This window comes from Struthio camelus, chromosome 2, assembly GCF_040807025.1.
Source record: "Struthio camelus isolate bStrCam1 chromosome 2, bStrCam1.hap1, whole genome shotgun sequence".
In the NCBI taxonomy this organism is placed as follows: domain Eukaryota; kingdom Metazoa; phylum Chordata; class Aves; order Struthioniformes; family Struthionidae; genus Struthio; species Struthio camelus.
Window position 1 is genome coordinate 122,461,792 of NC_090943.1, and position 16,227 is coordinate 122,478,018.

The following is a 16,227-nucleotide window of genomic DNA, read 5'->3' on the forward strand; positions in this document are numbered from 1 at the left end:
ACAAGAGACAACATACAATTTTTGTCTTTACAACATACAGACAGTTGATCATCGTCCTGAGTATCTCCGCGCAATCCCTTTGTTCCATAAATCTCTGTAAACACCTTAGGTGAGGGGTGAGTCACTGCTCATTGTGCATACAGAGGCGGAAAGTGGAATCCAGCCCTTGGCATCTGACAGCAGTTAAAAATAATATTTTCTTAATTATTTTAGGGCCATAGGACTCAATAACGTTTTAAGGTGCTAGCCAACAAATCTACAGAAAAAAAAATCACAGGTGTAAGGAAAAACAGTCTATCCACCATCTCACAGAGAATGCCTCTGTTTCTGGAGTCCAGTCTTGTACAAGCAGAGGATGCTTCAGGGGGCTGCCGTTGACATCCCCCCAGTGCGGACGTTAGCTCTGCTAGCTGGTCACCAAGACACCAGCTCAGGTTACAGTTATACAACTCTGGGATGACTTTTTTTTTGGCTTTGTGTCCACATCTTTACTGGAAGGGTAGAGACGCAGTTTTAACCCCAATCTCAGATGGAGGACCCAAAATGCCAAGTCTGTTCTGGGGTCTTCAGTATCCAGATCAATGAGGCAGCAGCCAAAGCCAACACAGGGATTTGCTGCAAAGTATTGATTTTTGGTGGTGGTGATCCCTCCGGACCCTCAAGAAATAATAAACCACTCAAACTGAAGCCTCAGAAAAAGCAACTGGTCTACAGGGACTAAGGGTTTCTTGGTTTCATTTCCACCGCAAATAAACCTCAGGCAGCAAGAATGTCTACATACAAATACCAGTTGTCCCTAGAAATAATTTATAATATAGAATTCTGCCGTCAAGAAATGACAGATGGAAATAAATGTTTTTATTTCTCTTCAAAACTGACCATTGGTCAATAAAAAAAGCCTTTTTTTCTGCCTAGAACCAACTCTTCCTCCCTCAAATACTAAAAAATGGGAACTTTAAAGAAAAATGCACTTGACAAGTCATGTGGGTGATGGTAAAAACCCTGTAATTAGTATACCAATCAATTTTTAAAGGTTGCTGCAAAAAATTATGCCCAAGAACAAAATGTTTCTCTTCAAATTGAAATCAGTGCTTGTTAAACATAAAGAGAAATAATTGAATGGGTGTTTCAACTTTGATGTTTTCACATGGTAGTAGGTTGTCCCCATTGGATTTTGTTATGAATTATCATTTTATGGACCTGCAAGATCAACCTGTTTTTTTTTTTTCTTTTTCTTTTTTTTTTTTTTTTAAACTGTAACAGGGGAGGGAATAGGATTCTATCAGACATCAAAAGATAATGTCCTAACTATAAATGCTTGTGCTAATCAATCACTGAAATTATAAGCTTCATCGTAGACATATCGCAACGGAAAGACATACTAGCTGGGCCAAACTACCTGGCCAATAACAACCTGGAGGTGAAAAATTAGTAGTACTTGTTTATGAGTAGCATTTCTAAAAAATGAAGGACTTCACTTTGTCCTACCTGGTGAAATTGGAGCAGGGTAAATTAGGTCAGTCTTCAAGGGGACATGGACAGCCTTAAAGGTTCATCCAAGAGTGCTGGGATCTATACTTACATTATGTAGCTGTGTAGTATATTAAGGAGGCACGAGGGAACGAATTAAGCCCTGGGATGATAGTTATTGGAGAAATCCAGCATTAACATGACAAAGAGCAACAACGAAGACAGTTCCTCTGCCCTGGTCTCACTGGAAGAAGGGGTATCCTGGGGTATTCACACCCTCTGCGTGTCCACAGCAGTTCTCCTGATGGCTGCTTACTCGAGTTGCCAGAAGTACCAGGTTGACAGCTGCTGTTGGCTGCAACTCTTCCACTTGTTAGTTAAATAAAGCACCACTGACAGCATAAAATGCAGTTATATCTTTTATAAAAAATTAGATAAATTTAAACTACTGTACATGTCAAAATCACTAACCTCCAGAAAAGAGCTGACCGTAGTCTGGTCCATCTTGGTTTATTTATCTATTTATTTATTTATGCCCTTCCTGGATATATTGCTCATTTGTCTGTTGATCAGTTTTTGTAAAGAACATTTTAAAAACACGCGCCTCAATTGCAAACAGGACTACTCTCACTCGCTCTCTGAAATCTATATCTAGTTTATTCCGCATATCATTTTTCATTAGCCACTGCTTTGTTTATTCATGACCTCTTACTCCAGGACTAGCACATAACGGCAGCAACATTTACATTCAGGGTCTGTGAGTGATTTACGACTCGATCCACAGTGGCCACGCACGCAACGGAAGGGCAGCCAGCCGGTGGGGGATTGGGAAGGAGCGCAACAGTCTCTTCGGTGCCATCGAGCGGGACAGTATCGCACTGAACAAGTAAAACCGCCAGCTTAGCAAAACCTGTGAGCTTCCAGAACAGCAGAGCAAACAGCATTAGTGGCAAAACTTGGAGGGAAGACTGAGCGAGCTCTTCTGCTCGTGCCCATCTTGGCCGCCTCATCTGCGTTGGCGCTCTGCACCGAGGCTGCCGGGTGCAGAGCTGCCGGGGCAGTGCCCCTCTGCACCCTGCTGCAGCTGGGGCGCCCATTTCGGAGGAGCGAGCAGGGGTGCCAGATGGTGGGTGCAGGGTCAGAGTCGCAGCCCCTGCCTCAGCATCCCCCTCCGACAGCTTTGCTGGTGCCTGCGTGCGGGAACACCACGGCCAGCAGGGCACGTCGGGATTTGGGAGTACGTTTGGGCTTACAGACAGCAGAAACATATCCTCAGGTACATACACCACTTCTGGTACATGCCGGAAGGACCCCTACGCTTGGAAGCGTAGGCAGGGTTTCTGCAAAAAATAGTCTCTGCAACTTCACACCACTTTGCATCAGTATATTCGCAGCTCGTGGGACTGACTTCTTTCTCAGCATCACAGATTTCATAGTGCTTCCAACAGCCTGGAGATCTGCGAGAAATATCTATGTCCCATAGTTTTTGCTTTCCGACTTCTAGGCAAACTAACAACAAAATTTGCGGCAGGAGTAGCAAGTGTGTGTTTATTTTGTAAGAGGACTACTTGCTGCTAATTGAAAACAAACATTTCCAGTGATGCAGCTGTTCCAGTATTGTGTAAATTCGTACCAACAGATCAGCATCACGTGAAGATCTAATAATCAGCTAATGAGCTTTACTTTTTGGAGTGCCCCCCATCCATTTCCATGTTTCGATAATTTCAAAGCCACATTGATATGTGCTGCCAGACAAGTCCTTAAGTATGCCCTCTGACAAATTTTAATAAAAACCAGAAAAATGCTGAGTTATCAGACTATATTAAAAACCTGGTTACACATATTTACTTTAACAATTTCCTTTTCTTTTCTTAAATAAATAGCAAAGTGTCACCAAAATGAATGGAATGCCTGCACCATTGAGTCGATAGAAATTCCCATACTCAGATGAATATACAGTCATACTCTCTAATATTGCATAAAAAGATACTTTGGAGGAAAGAATGTGGTTGCTGGTGCGTCTCACGTGATAGAAGCATCAACCTGTGAACAGTTCGTGCAGCAGCATCGTTATGTGGCACGTTTGTAAAATCTCACCGAAAGGAAGCAAGCGAGTGCATAACGGATCTCAGTGAGACTTTGCAAAATTACAGCTCGCAGGGTAACGACACAGAACTTACCGCCTACTAATAGTAATAATGCAGTGGATGGCGTAACACGAGGGGCTGACAGTCTCACTTTCTGGAGAGAAGAACACCAGTTTTAAGCACGGGAAACCGACAACATTAAAAAACAAACAGGCTGACCAACACTCATCAGGGCAAGGTATTCGAGAGTTAAAGCTGCCAACTCCTCCCTGAAGAAGGCGCGATGCAACGGTTACGTTTTCGTTTACAGAACCTGGCATCGCTTTCTGGACTGGTTTCGCCGGGCTGAGCTGGCTCTCTTTTTAAGCTTGACCAACAGCCTCTCTTTAAAGTGGGGCAGAGCTTAAAGGAAGAGCGCTGAAGGAAAATCGGCGACATCAGGTGCACCAGACCGATCCGGCAAGGCAAGCCCACAACAGCGTCTGCTGCCTTTGACTCGCTCCGCCGTGCCTTGATATCGCAGCGCCCGGCTGCCGGCGGGCTCGCTCGCTGCGCTGCAGCCGCTCGCAGCACGCGGCGTGCGCCACCGACCGGGCTGAAGCGCAGCGAGCGGCATCCCACCTTCCTGCTTCTGTTGGTTTAAATCAGACCCTCGTTACTTTAAACAGAGTTTATTGTATTTAATACATTATAAAATTTGAAAAAATTGTAGGAAAGCAGCAGATTCAAACCAGATCATCTCTACCAAATATTAATTATTCTGGCCCCCTTTGAAAAGAAAAAAACAAAAACAAAACACAAAACCGAAAAAACAACAACAAAAAAACTCATTCAAAAGAAAAGTTAACCTTTCACATCTGTGAGGGCAGACAAAAAGTGTGCGACTTCTGTACAAACTACATTTAAAATTTCAGTTGACTAGCTTTCCAACGCAATGGATGGTCGTCTCCTGAACGCCTGCCCATCCACCTCTAAAAAGGACAGACATAAACCTCCATACGCAAATAAAGTTGAATCAAGGTGTACACACTAAAAAGTGGATGGCTGTTTGGCAATGGAAAATGTGTAAGAGTAGTCTACGTATCCCCCAATGGTAATGGCTTGTATACCGTTAAGTGGGCCCAAGTGAGGCCTAGGACACTTAATGGCCATCACAGCACCAACCTCATCTACCATTTGTTTTTGTTGCATTTCCTACCTTTTGACATATACATACATATATATATGTACATACATACATATACATACATATTTTATATATATATATATATATGTTTTCTTTTACACCTTGAGGTTATTATTATTACTACTATTCCAAATGCTCCCACATGAATTCAGGTGTGGTCTCTATATTTGATATAAATGTGTCTTTTATTCAATTTTAGGTTCCAGGACTTGTTTGGAGTCCAAACTGCACATAAAACGTCCCCCTTGTTTTTTTTTTCCTTTCTTTTCTTTCCTTTTTTTTTTTTTTTTTGCATAAAGAAACATGTCCATTTTAGTCCAGAGGCTCCTGCTTTATTCGAATGACGGAGGGTGCACGAGATGTCCTTCTGAGTTCTCGTCTCAGTACGTATTCACTGAATTGGGAAGAGTCCACCCCACCTCCACATGAGCCAACAATCTCAAACCCTCTTTGCTGTAACCTCTCAAGTACCTGCGAAAAAAGCAAACAAACACGTATGTATAAGTAAATAAACAGACTATTTGCTGTCCAAGGATGAAGACTGCCATTTTTAAATGGATCCAGCTAGGAAACAAAAGTTGTTATACAAATCCACGAACAACCTCTGCTGCAACGTCTTAACCGGGTCCCTAAGCTTCACCAGATTGGACTGATTTCTGCTGACTTTGCTGACAGAGCAGTAAGAAGAAAAATAGAGAAAAAATATTGTTAGTACTGTCAACAAACAGAGTATTTTTCTATCAAAAACAAATCTGAAAAAAAAATGCATTCTCTGCTTCACATTTACTATGCAAAACGGCAAATACAGGATTCCACAGCAGACAAAGGAGAACACTGAATAAATATCTAAACTACATAGTAATAATACAGATACTACAATCACAATTTAAGAAAAGTTACCGTTAGATTTTCCAGATGCTTAAAAACTGACAGTGATGGCACAGATTTGCGGTTATTCTGTTATCTGTGGTAAAACATAGGACCTTTTAACTTTAATTACAGGACTAAAAATCACGCTTACACATCTTTCCTCCCTTTTTACACCCTGAGCACACTTGCAGTGGAAAATACACTGGCACAAAAAAAAAAAAAAAAAAAAAGGAGTCAAGGGAACTCGAAAAGCCCTCTGTGGGCTTCGCTGATAATCCTAACAAGACAGGAAGGGCTTGTGAAAGAGCAAGAGGATCCACGCATTGAACAAGCAGATTCCACAGAGACCTCAGGTCCTAACATCAGTGCTAGGCTGGTAAGAGCATGCAGGTGCCAGATTTCTTTCCATACCACAATTTTTTTTTTTAAATTATCCTTGTTCATGCTCTTTTACCATAACTTCAGGGCTCATGTGTTCTTTCTCCTGTTTATACTCTTTGGTACTTTCATCTTCATATGTCTGTCTATTCTGCTTTCTGGGCTTCCTTCTCCTCACCTGCAAAGGAGACTTTCATGGCACGTCACCAGGGTCTGCTCAGGGTCTCCTCCCCCTGCCAGGGGAGGCAGACACTCACAGACCTCTCCCCAAAACTGGGATCCTGTCCAGCATGACTGGACTTCCCTGGGATTGCGCTGGGATTGGGTTTGTCCATGGGACTCCTCTCTGCCATGAGCAGCTTTCACTGCTCTCTGTTCACACATAGGAAGGCAGGGGGAATACCGAGTTTTTCCTAGCTATTTCACCAATTAGCAAATTGGCTCGCAGCATATACACTAGGACAGCAGGGGAAAACATAGTGGCAGAATATTGCAGAGCATTGGGGCAGAGGGAGAAGCGAGCTGTGGTTTAAAATGCCTAAAACTACAAGACTCGCCACGTTTTTACATGCATTGCTTCAGGTCGGCAAACATCTCTCCAAAATACCTGAGTACAGCTAATTACACAGCGGACAAATCTCAAAGAGGAGGAAGTGGGAAAAAGAGACTAGGAATTCATGAAAAAAGTAAATATCAGAATTTCAGTGCAGTTTCTATTTATCCCCATCTTTAGCTTTTAATCTTATAAGCCAAAATCCCCCCCCCCCCCAAATGTCTTAATGCAAGCTACTGAGAAACACAGCAGGAGAACTTAGGTTCTGAGAGAAAGTATGATGGTAGTAACTGGTTAGGAAACTAGCCTAGCCCTGGGAAAACCCTTTTGTCTGCACATCACTCTCCAGGACTACAAATAGCCCCTGTCCTATTGCACATTGCTATTAGGACTGTGAGGTGCTTATGTCCCCAAATAACGGAGGATGCATCAACAGCAACATAGGTACCATGGGATCATCTTCTCTCCTGAAGCCTGTGCATATTTTGCCACTCTGACTTCAGTTTCTCACATGAGTAAATATGCTTGGCAACTCTTACTGCGTAATTAAACATCAGGATAAATAAAAACTGCTTTGACAACTACCATAAGTTCTGCGGACGAATAACCCTCTTTGAAGTCACATCCCTTTTCAGTTATAATTCTGAACGTTGAAGGAAAGCTGAAACTTGTATTAGCCAATATGACAAAAACCCCTTGATGTTTCAATATGATAGTAAAGGCCATTAAAAAAAAAAGCTCCTCCGAGACACAACTGTCCAAGCATAACATGTGTTAACAGTATCTTGATAACATTTAGCTATACTGCTACACTACAGAACTGGCACATATATAATACCTAGGGAGCCCTCAGACCATACCGTAACGCTCAGCTCTTTTTCTTTGGCGTGAGGAGCAGAGCTTCTCTATCTGGATGGAAAGAGCTGGTAGATGGAAAGACGTCAAGCTCAGTTTGCAACTCTTTTCTGTAAAAGACCTTACCCACGAGTCTAGAGCATTTAGTTGGTTATCTAAACCAAACAGCTTCAATTGCGCTAATGACAATTCCAGATTAGCACAGGATGTGCTAACTAGATGGAGACACATTTGGGGATTTTTTTTGTTCTTAAACCAACACAGAGGACAAGACAGATGATATTATAACTTATAATCAGCTTATAATTCCACAAATTACTTGAACTTGTCTCCCAAAATTGTTCTCCTCCATTTCATATCAAATGTTTTTCAAACAACTGCTACTTATTTTATATATTGCTATATCCTCTGCTACGTCATAATCAAATAGGAAAAAATATTGAATGTGAAAGAGATCTTATTTCCTAAGGTCATAGAAATACAGATAGGTACCCATCTGCGATAAGCAGATATGTCATTGTTTTTATTACCTCACCGAGAAGGAAGAAAGAATGAACTGTCCTCACCCTAAAGTAGAAAGTATAAGGCAACGCAATAGGTCTATTCAAGAAGTATTAGGGTCTGAGGCACAGAGACCCCTCTACGTAGCTAAGACTCAACAGGTGCTGCAGGCAGCTCCTTTTTCCAGAAAATAATGTTTCTTATTTCAGGAGGAGGAGAAGGAGACGGTCCATATTTTCCCTTCGTGGAAGGGAGGCCCTCCTTGAGGAAGCGAATGTCTGAATCCAGCCATCTTTTTCTCATCCTAATTCCCCTTTCCCCTCACTTCTTTGCTTAATACCCTGAATGAGAGACTGGGACTTGACCTTTTTGTTCCTTTGCACTTCCTATCTAGTTTCAGGACACCTATGGACTCCCATAAATCAGAGCATCTCTGCTACCATTCTCAGCACGTGGAAGTTGTTTCCTTTGCAGGTGAAGGAAGGGACAGAGCCCTCATGCCCACAGAAGGATGCGACAGCTCTGTCAGGATGTGGCATCCATCTTCCCTCTTTGGCTTGAGATGTCCCTGTGACTTCCCATCAGTCCAGAAAACAATTTATAACAAGCAGTGCAAGGGACTGGAAGCAAGCTTGAATGGTCACCTTATATTCAAATGTCAAAAAGTGTTTCATCAAGTACACAATGTCTTTATATTCAGGTAAACGTGTACCTCCTAAAGCAGGTTTTTAACACTGCTGTAGTTTGTTTTGTAAAAAGGCATGTGAATTAAGTTGAGAAAGCAGCCCTGACCCACAGAATTAAATAAGTAGCTTAGAGTTTCAGTCTCAGTAGCTCAGAGATTTTGTTCATTCAAACCCTCCAGTGACAGAGACGCAGATCAATCCACTGGTACCCCATTAGCAAGCTCCCTTCTAAAAACTGCACATGTGACTTCCTACCTGAACTGAGTTGAGGTGACAGTATCCATTCAACGGAAATCTGATGACATGCGTCGAGTCATGATTCCAGCCAGCATTGACAGAATTACACATCACATCACCAATTTCTGGAAACACTTCTTCTATCAATGACTTATCACCACTTAGTGTAATCCTCTCTCCAAGATCTGGGGCAACGCGCACCACCAAGCACTCACAAGACTTTGAAAAGCGGCCAGTCTCCCGGTCCTGTTTCCACCTTTCCATTTCTCCTAACATGGGCTGAAGCTGAAAATATTTTGCTTCTTCATATAACAAACTGTAGTCCTGAAAGACACATACATTACTGTGCACAATTAAGATAGAGGCATTGCTAAGGCACCACATAATATCTACGGTTAGTCAGGCTAGCATTACTGTGTAGGAAGGTATAATAAAATAATAGTGCAAGCAAAAAAAAAAAAAAAACACCCAACAGTTTGTTCACTTAACTTCCTTGTGTTATGGAATAATCCAGACAGTCACATCCCACCTTTTTCCAAATCTTTACCCCAATAGTGATGTCATAAAATAATGACCTCATTGAACAGATGGAACAGAATTCAATCAGGATTCAGCAAATCCATCACTAGGATCCATCGCATCTTACAGCGACACTAGCAGGCATAGTAACAGGTATAAGCATGTAAATGAGGGAGCCTGCAATGGTTCCAAGTGTGAAATGATTCAGATATTTGCATAATGAATTGCATATATTACTGCATTTTAAAAATTAAGTATTTTTTAATACCTCCTCATTTTGCCAACAGTATTGTTTACTACATTGTCTCAAACACCAGAGCAGAGAGAATGCATTTCTAAGCACAGCCAGTATAGAGGTAATTTTTAACTGATGATCTGTAGTTTGTCCACTGTCATATTTAAAAAAAAATAAATCTTGTTTTTCTAGGTTTAAGAGCATAAGACCATTTGGAAAATATTTATGCAGAGAAAAACAATACATGGGAAGGTAGAGGAAGGGAAGATAGAGGAATAGAATGACAACAAGGAAACAGTGGTAACAGTGAACATAGCACTGAATTTGAGCTGCAGACAGAATACTTTATGAGCACGGGATACCTGAATTATATTCAGAATACTGCTCTACATTTAATGCCTAACAACAACAAAAAAAAACTAACATCAGTATTTCTAAGAAAAAAGGATCACCATTAATTTGAAACACTGATCTTTTGGACAGCTTAAAGCATAACTGGAAGGGACCCCTTTGAACACCATGTTGGTTGGGCAAACTTGCCAGGAGTTACATTTTTAATTTCAGTGCTGCTACAGTATATTTCTGTGTTTAAAAGGCTCTGCATACATGATTTGCTAATCCTATACAGAAGCTGTTTTTTTCCTTTTTCTGTATTTCTGATTACCTTTAGGACTAGTACTGAGAGTCAGCACAAAGCCATTCTAAGGCTTCAAAAGAGGAATATGATGCTTATCAGTATCAGTTTCTAAACTCCCACATTATTTAGGTAGGTCTAACCTTGTCACACATGGGAAAAAGAAGTATGCGTCTACTACGGATGATTCACAGATTGCTGCAATATAACTCTTAAGCTGAACCTAACACCTATTACGTCCCAAACACCTGAAAAGTCTGTCTCTTAAATATGAAGGAAAAAAGGCTGTACAACAGCGTAAACTGCTCTAACCCTTCCACATCACCTCTCTTGATCAATCTGAATTGTCAGACTTCCTACTGTGAACTAATGGCACAGCAAGCTACTTTGGTTTGCATTCATCAAGGCATGATAAAGATCTGATCTGATTGCAACCGTGGTCTCCAGCTCTCACTTCGCTGACACCACATATATACCCACATACGTACAAGTGGATAAACACAGAACATCACAACGCGTCTGAAACTCTGCCTTTGCAGGCTAGTGCTTGACATGGTGAATTATCACAAATTTAATTTGGTATTAAAAAAAAAAAAAACCTATCCTATAAAGTCTAAATATTAAATGTGGAAATAGTCATCTCCAACTTCTCTTCTAAAATTAAACTTCCAGCACATATTCAAGAGTTTAGGGAAAAAAATATTCTATGACCCAATGTTCAAATATTACCATGTGAGTAGTTTATTTTGTTGGTGGCATGATTTCCCCCATCACTGTCTCAATTTCAACCTGGGACTGGAAGCTGGAGTCACTGCAATCAGAGGGGAACCGCAAAAGATGGAGGGGAGAACCACTAAGCAGCAGAACTGATGAAAAGTCAGTTATAAATTGTAACATCTTTTCTATCCTGAACCAGCATCCTATGATATTTACTTTCCCTAGGTGAAATACGGCAAGGGTGCTCCATTACGTTATCATCAGGAGAGGAAGAGTTAGTATTGATGTCACCCCAGGAAAGGCTAACAGATATCACTTTAGCAACACCACAATTCCTTCTGCCCAGTACTTGAACTCAACCATCATATTCTAAAAGCTTCTCCTTTTTGCAGCTCTGCTTTGATTAGACTGTCAAATTCTTGCAAGGCAAATGCAAAACACTCAAGGCCCTTGAAATCTCACCTTGAAATCATCAGGAATGAGGAGTTTTGATGTTCTTAAAAAATTCAAGATATATCTGAACATTTGCCCATCTCTGTCGATGAAATAATGCTGCTTGAGACTGTCGAGGACAATGGGCTCTGTGCCATCAAAAAGCCTTCCGATTCTGCAGAGGGAAAAAAAAAAAAATAAAGGCAACGTCAAGGCCAGATCAAGCGGCGTTCAGCAGCGCCTCGTTCCCTCACTGCGACCGAGCAGGAGTGTTGTGCTGGCAAAGGCGAGAAGCTAAATGCATCCTGCAAAATCTGCACATTTAATAAAGTCCACCCATGCAAAAAGTCCCACCGACTTCACTGACGTAGCTTCTCGGCACCAATTCATAAGGAAAGGGCTACTTTCAAGCCACCTATTACTGTATTTCATAGCACAGCCTCAGAAACGTTTTGGTAACTCAGCTCGGGGGCACCTTGGCTGGGGAGAAGCTTCCCATGCTAGCTTTGCTGCCCAAATCCATGTCTTGCAGGCCATGGTTTGGGACACTTCTCAATGGCCTTTAGCTGACCCCAACCTTCCTCTGCACCAACCCCTCGACTGCTTCTGTCCTGCTTTCTGGGGGACTGCAGGCTGAACCTGTTTTCAGCTGAAAATTGCTCTGGAGAAAAGAAAAAGGTTACTTTGAATCCAGATTGGTTTTTTGATGCTCTTGACTGCAACCAACACTTGTACAGGCACAACTGAGGGGGCAGCACATTGTGGGAATAAGTAACTGGGGGTGCAAAGGTTATAATGTTTCACTGTGAGGTAGTGCTTTCACAGAAAAAAAAAAAAAAAGCTCTGTGGCAGGTGTCTATTAACATGCTCTAAAAATAGGACAAATATTTTAACTTTGATAGAGACCACCCACCAACCGCCAGAACCATGCTGTCACACAGAGAGTCTTCATTTGCTAAAAATTCCTGTAACATCAACTGTTGTTAGATAAACACAGTTTTTTTCTGTAATTGTTTCTCACAAAACCTGATTTAATTAGAGCAGTACGAAGAACTGGAAATCCTGCACAAAATCCCTGACATAGCATATGAAATATATGCTGCATTTTTTTGCACTGAGGTGTATGCAAAACACTCTTGAGTCACAAGAAATTTCCCAATGAAATCATCAGGAGCGATCGGTATGTTTGATTCTCTGAGTGTGTTTATATGCCCATATGTGCATGTGGAAGTACTTCTGATTCTTTCCAGCGCCCTGCCTCCAAAAAGCTGTAAACAAAACTGTCTCAAAAATAGCTCATGTTTGAGAATTCGCATGGGCATTGTGCATGAAATATTATTGACATTTTTGGACACGATTTTAGAGCCTTGTCACAACCTGTTACATTCTGCTATACTCTGCAGATTCTCTGTTTTCATTATTTTAATGAAAAGGGTCATTCATATGTAGCTTTTGTACTGATCTAACCAATCTGATGTGAAAACCAGCGTAATGAAATCTCTTCAGTATTCTAAAGAGTAACAGAGCAATGTTGCTGTGCATCCGCATGGACCTAACGATGCGGAGGCACTTTATTCCACGACTGCACTCAGCTTGTGGGCTGCCGCTGAGCAAAAGCCACTCTGCACCCACAGTCGTACCGCCTCACTTTGGAAATACGCAGCGAATCCAGGCAGACTTTGAGGAGACACGTATGCACGTAGCAGGTCTCTCAACAGCAGACTTGATAACAAATTTTGAACGGCGCACCAATCTCCTCTATTCTTTCTGACCAGCTGGGAGAAATGAAGACCGGGAAAGAAACAAAAGGCCATTAACCTCAGCTGGCCATTTACAATTCTGTACGAAACGCCTGAACCTTTTTAATTTGCATGATATCTGTAAGATATAAGGGATTAAACATGTTTCGTAGGACGATCGGGTAGAACATATTTTTCTCAAGGCTATCGCTTAGAACACTGCAAGCTTTCTTCCATGGCTGTTTGTTACTGCCTTCCCTGCTGCTCGAAATTTAAGACAGGGCATATAGTATAGGTACCTACTCACAAAGTGATACTCATCACTTACATGAGTATCACTTATAACCAACGTGCTAACACTCGCTATTTAGAATTTTTCGCTATACTCCAGCATGTAGTCTTGTAATCTATAAAGGGATCCACGCACACAAAAATATATATTTGGCTAAGTAAGTCATTACTGAAATGTATAATTGTGATTGGTTTCTGCAGCATTTTCCTACTTCTAAATTTCTATTACAATTACATTTTTAAACCTCCTAGGCCTTTTGCTTTCATTTTATTGTTTAGGAGAACAACAAGATAGTATCAGAGGATGGAGTCTTCTGACAAAATCAGAAAACTGAAAACTGCACGTGAACACTAGGAATGCAGCCTGGGACCTGAAAGTCATTTGATCTGGTCTGGAAGAGTTAAGAGGAAGAGCTGCCACAATGCGCTGTTTCTCGCAGCAACACCACCACCACCACCACCACCCAGAATTACAAATTCCCTTTCCATCCCCTCCTGACAACAATATTCAATTAGACTTTCAAAGGTTAAAACAGCTTCGGAAGAGTAGACTCCAAGCAGAGATAATACTGTAAGTAAAATTAAAGCTTGATTCCTTTTTGGATGAGAAACTGCAGATTGCGGCTTCCCTCACGAGGCCTTGAAGGAAAGACTCGTGATCATATGAGGACTGTAACCCAGTAAAACGGTCCTGCCCCTAAGTGGCATTCGCTACACCTGCCACCAGAGCAGAATGGGCTACGCCAAGATCAGGGGAAAATCTTGGCCCTGCATCCTCCCTCTGCACTCGAGGTTTCCTGGAAGCACAGAGGCAAACACTGCTGCGTCTCACCCTGCAAGTTTTGAATACAATAATGTCTGAATAACTGTTCTCTCCTTCACCCACAACTCAGCTTTTCCTTCTGCTTGGTCTCATGCTGAAATTACAAATGCTTAAGCGACATCAATCTGCTGGCATGAAACAGGACTGTGAAGTCATGTTTATTATAATTACACTTCCCAAGAAAGCCTGAAAGACGTTTTCCCCCATCTCTTTCTTGACAACTTTGGCTGATGATTGACAAAGATAACACTTTTTTTTTTAATGACAAATGTGTAACAGCTGAATGGATTTCCAAACAGGAAAGCGCTTTGAAGGCAGCTTGCAAAATAAGCAGATAATCATATGCAGAATTAGCCAAATATCAAGGGTAAAGGATAAAAAGCTGTAGTCCATTTAAAGAAAACGTACTTCTGAAATAGTCAATTAAAGCTAATGGGCTGGAGTTTTCTGTATATATGGAAAATTAATGTCCCATGGGTTGAAAGCGCGACCTCCAATGGGTAATAATTAATGTCTATGGCTTTAAGTATCATATTCCACCGTCAGAAATCAAATGCTTCAAGGGTTGAAAATACAACCACTGTAAAAACTCTGCTTCCATCAGAGAATTTGCTTTTACTTTGAGAACGTAAAACAGGTGCAACCTCAGACTTGGTGTTAGTGGGGAGAAAACAACAGGTCATGGAAAAGATCAGTGTTTTACTTCCATAAAACACTATAAGGATAATTTTCCCCACAGACCAGTGCTCACGTAACAGCACTTCCAGAATGAAAACCTAGCACAGGAAGATGACATTGCTTATAGGATTTCTCAAATTCTTCAGAAACCAGTTCTGTTTGTCAAGTATAAAAATACACTCAGTCTGCAGCAAAATTGTACACGTGGTGTGTTTATAAACTTGCCCTCTGAAAGTATAAACATTTATATGTATTACTATATATAGAGGGGGAAAGATTTTCCTTTAGTGCATTCTGCTTCAATTGACAACTTGGGGAAAAAACAATAATTAAGAAAAATATGGCCAATATCAATAAAAGTAGTACACTATCCCACAACTTCCTTAACACTAAGAAAAATGACACAGCCTGCTGATTATTTTAGTGGCTTCATTGGATATAGCAAAAAATTTTTCCTCTTTCATAATAAAAGGGATGCAAGGAACATGGAAAAGAAGCAAGCCCTGATGTCTGCAAGCATGCAGAATATTACATTACTTTTGATCTAAGGTAGAATGAACCTTTTTTTTTTTTCTGGGAAAATGCAGATTCCTTGTTAGGGAATATGTTCAGTATATTAATATCATTACTGTTAGCAGAGAACACTGCCAGCTCAAAAATGACTGCAAAAAATAACAAACCATTTTCAATAGTTCCAAGCTGTTAGCTTTCCCTTCTCTCTCTGTGTTTTTCATAAAACAACAGAAAGAGAGGAAAACACCTGGTCTGAAGCCCTTTCAATAAACTGACAGAACACATTTTTCTGCTGCAGGTGGAATAACCACCCTGCTACGGAGTTTAAAAAAAAAACAAAAAACAAAAAACCCCAGTACTTTAGATGAAATCTTACTCACCTGGCTGGAGCCACTGAGGCAAAGCTGGTAGGGGCTGGTCCTTAAAGGGTAAGCAAATACAAATTTTATTATCACATCATTACATTTATGTGGATAATGGGAATGCTTATTTAACACACTGGGGTGTGCACAGACTAGGTTGGAATACTTTTTTTTTCCTCTAAGCGACTTTTTAGTCCACGTTGTCCTTATTAATTTATTTTCATTTTCTTTTACTGAGTGCTTAAAGGCAATTTGCATAAGAGCCCATTATAAATCAGATCTTCTAAATGGTATGGCTCATCTCATGGCTATTTAATTTTACTTCCTCCTATGTCTAAATTATATAATTTTGGACTATCTTCTAGAAGCTAGTATGTTGGAGAGATAGCCACACCAGGGAGAAACACAGATAGCTATACTGCCTAAGTGGAGGATGACTGTAAGTTTCTCTTTATCTTTCA

At 41.0% G+C, this 16,227-nt stretch overlaps 1 protein-coding gene across 1 annotated transcript in view; it reads right to left on the bottom strand.

Moving 5' to 3' along the window:
* Window positions 1-5,007: 5,007 nt before the first annotated feature.
* Window positions 5,008-16,227, bottom strand: part of KCTD1 (potassium channel tetramerization domain containing 1) — a 70,001-nt gene continuing 58,781 nt past the window's right edge. Inside the window, exons 3-5 of the mRNA XM_068932419.1 lie at window positions 11,391-11,535; window positions 8,842-9,147; window positions 5,008-5,214 (exon numbers count right to left, since the gene is read on the bottom strand). Of these exons, the coding sequence (XP_068788520.1) occupies window positions 5,056-5,214; window positions 8,842-9,147; window positions 11,391-11,535 (610 nt within the window). The 3' untranslated portion in view covers window positions 5,008-5,055. The remainder of the gene's footprint in view (window positions 5,215-8,841; window positions 9,148-11,390; window positions 11,536-16,227) is intronic.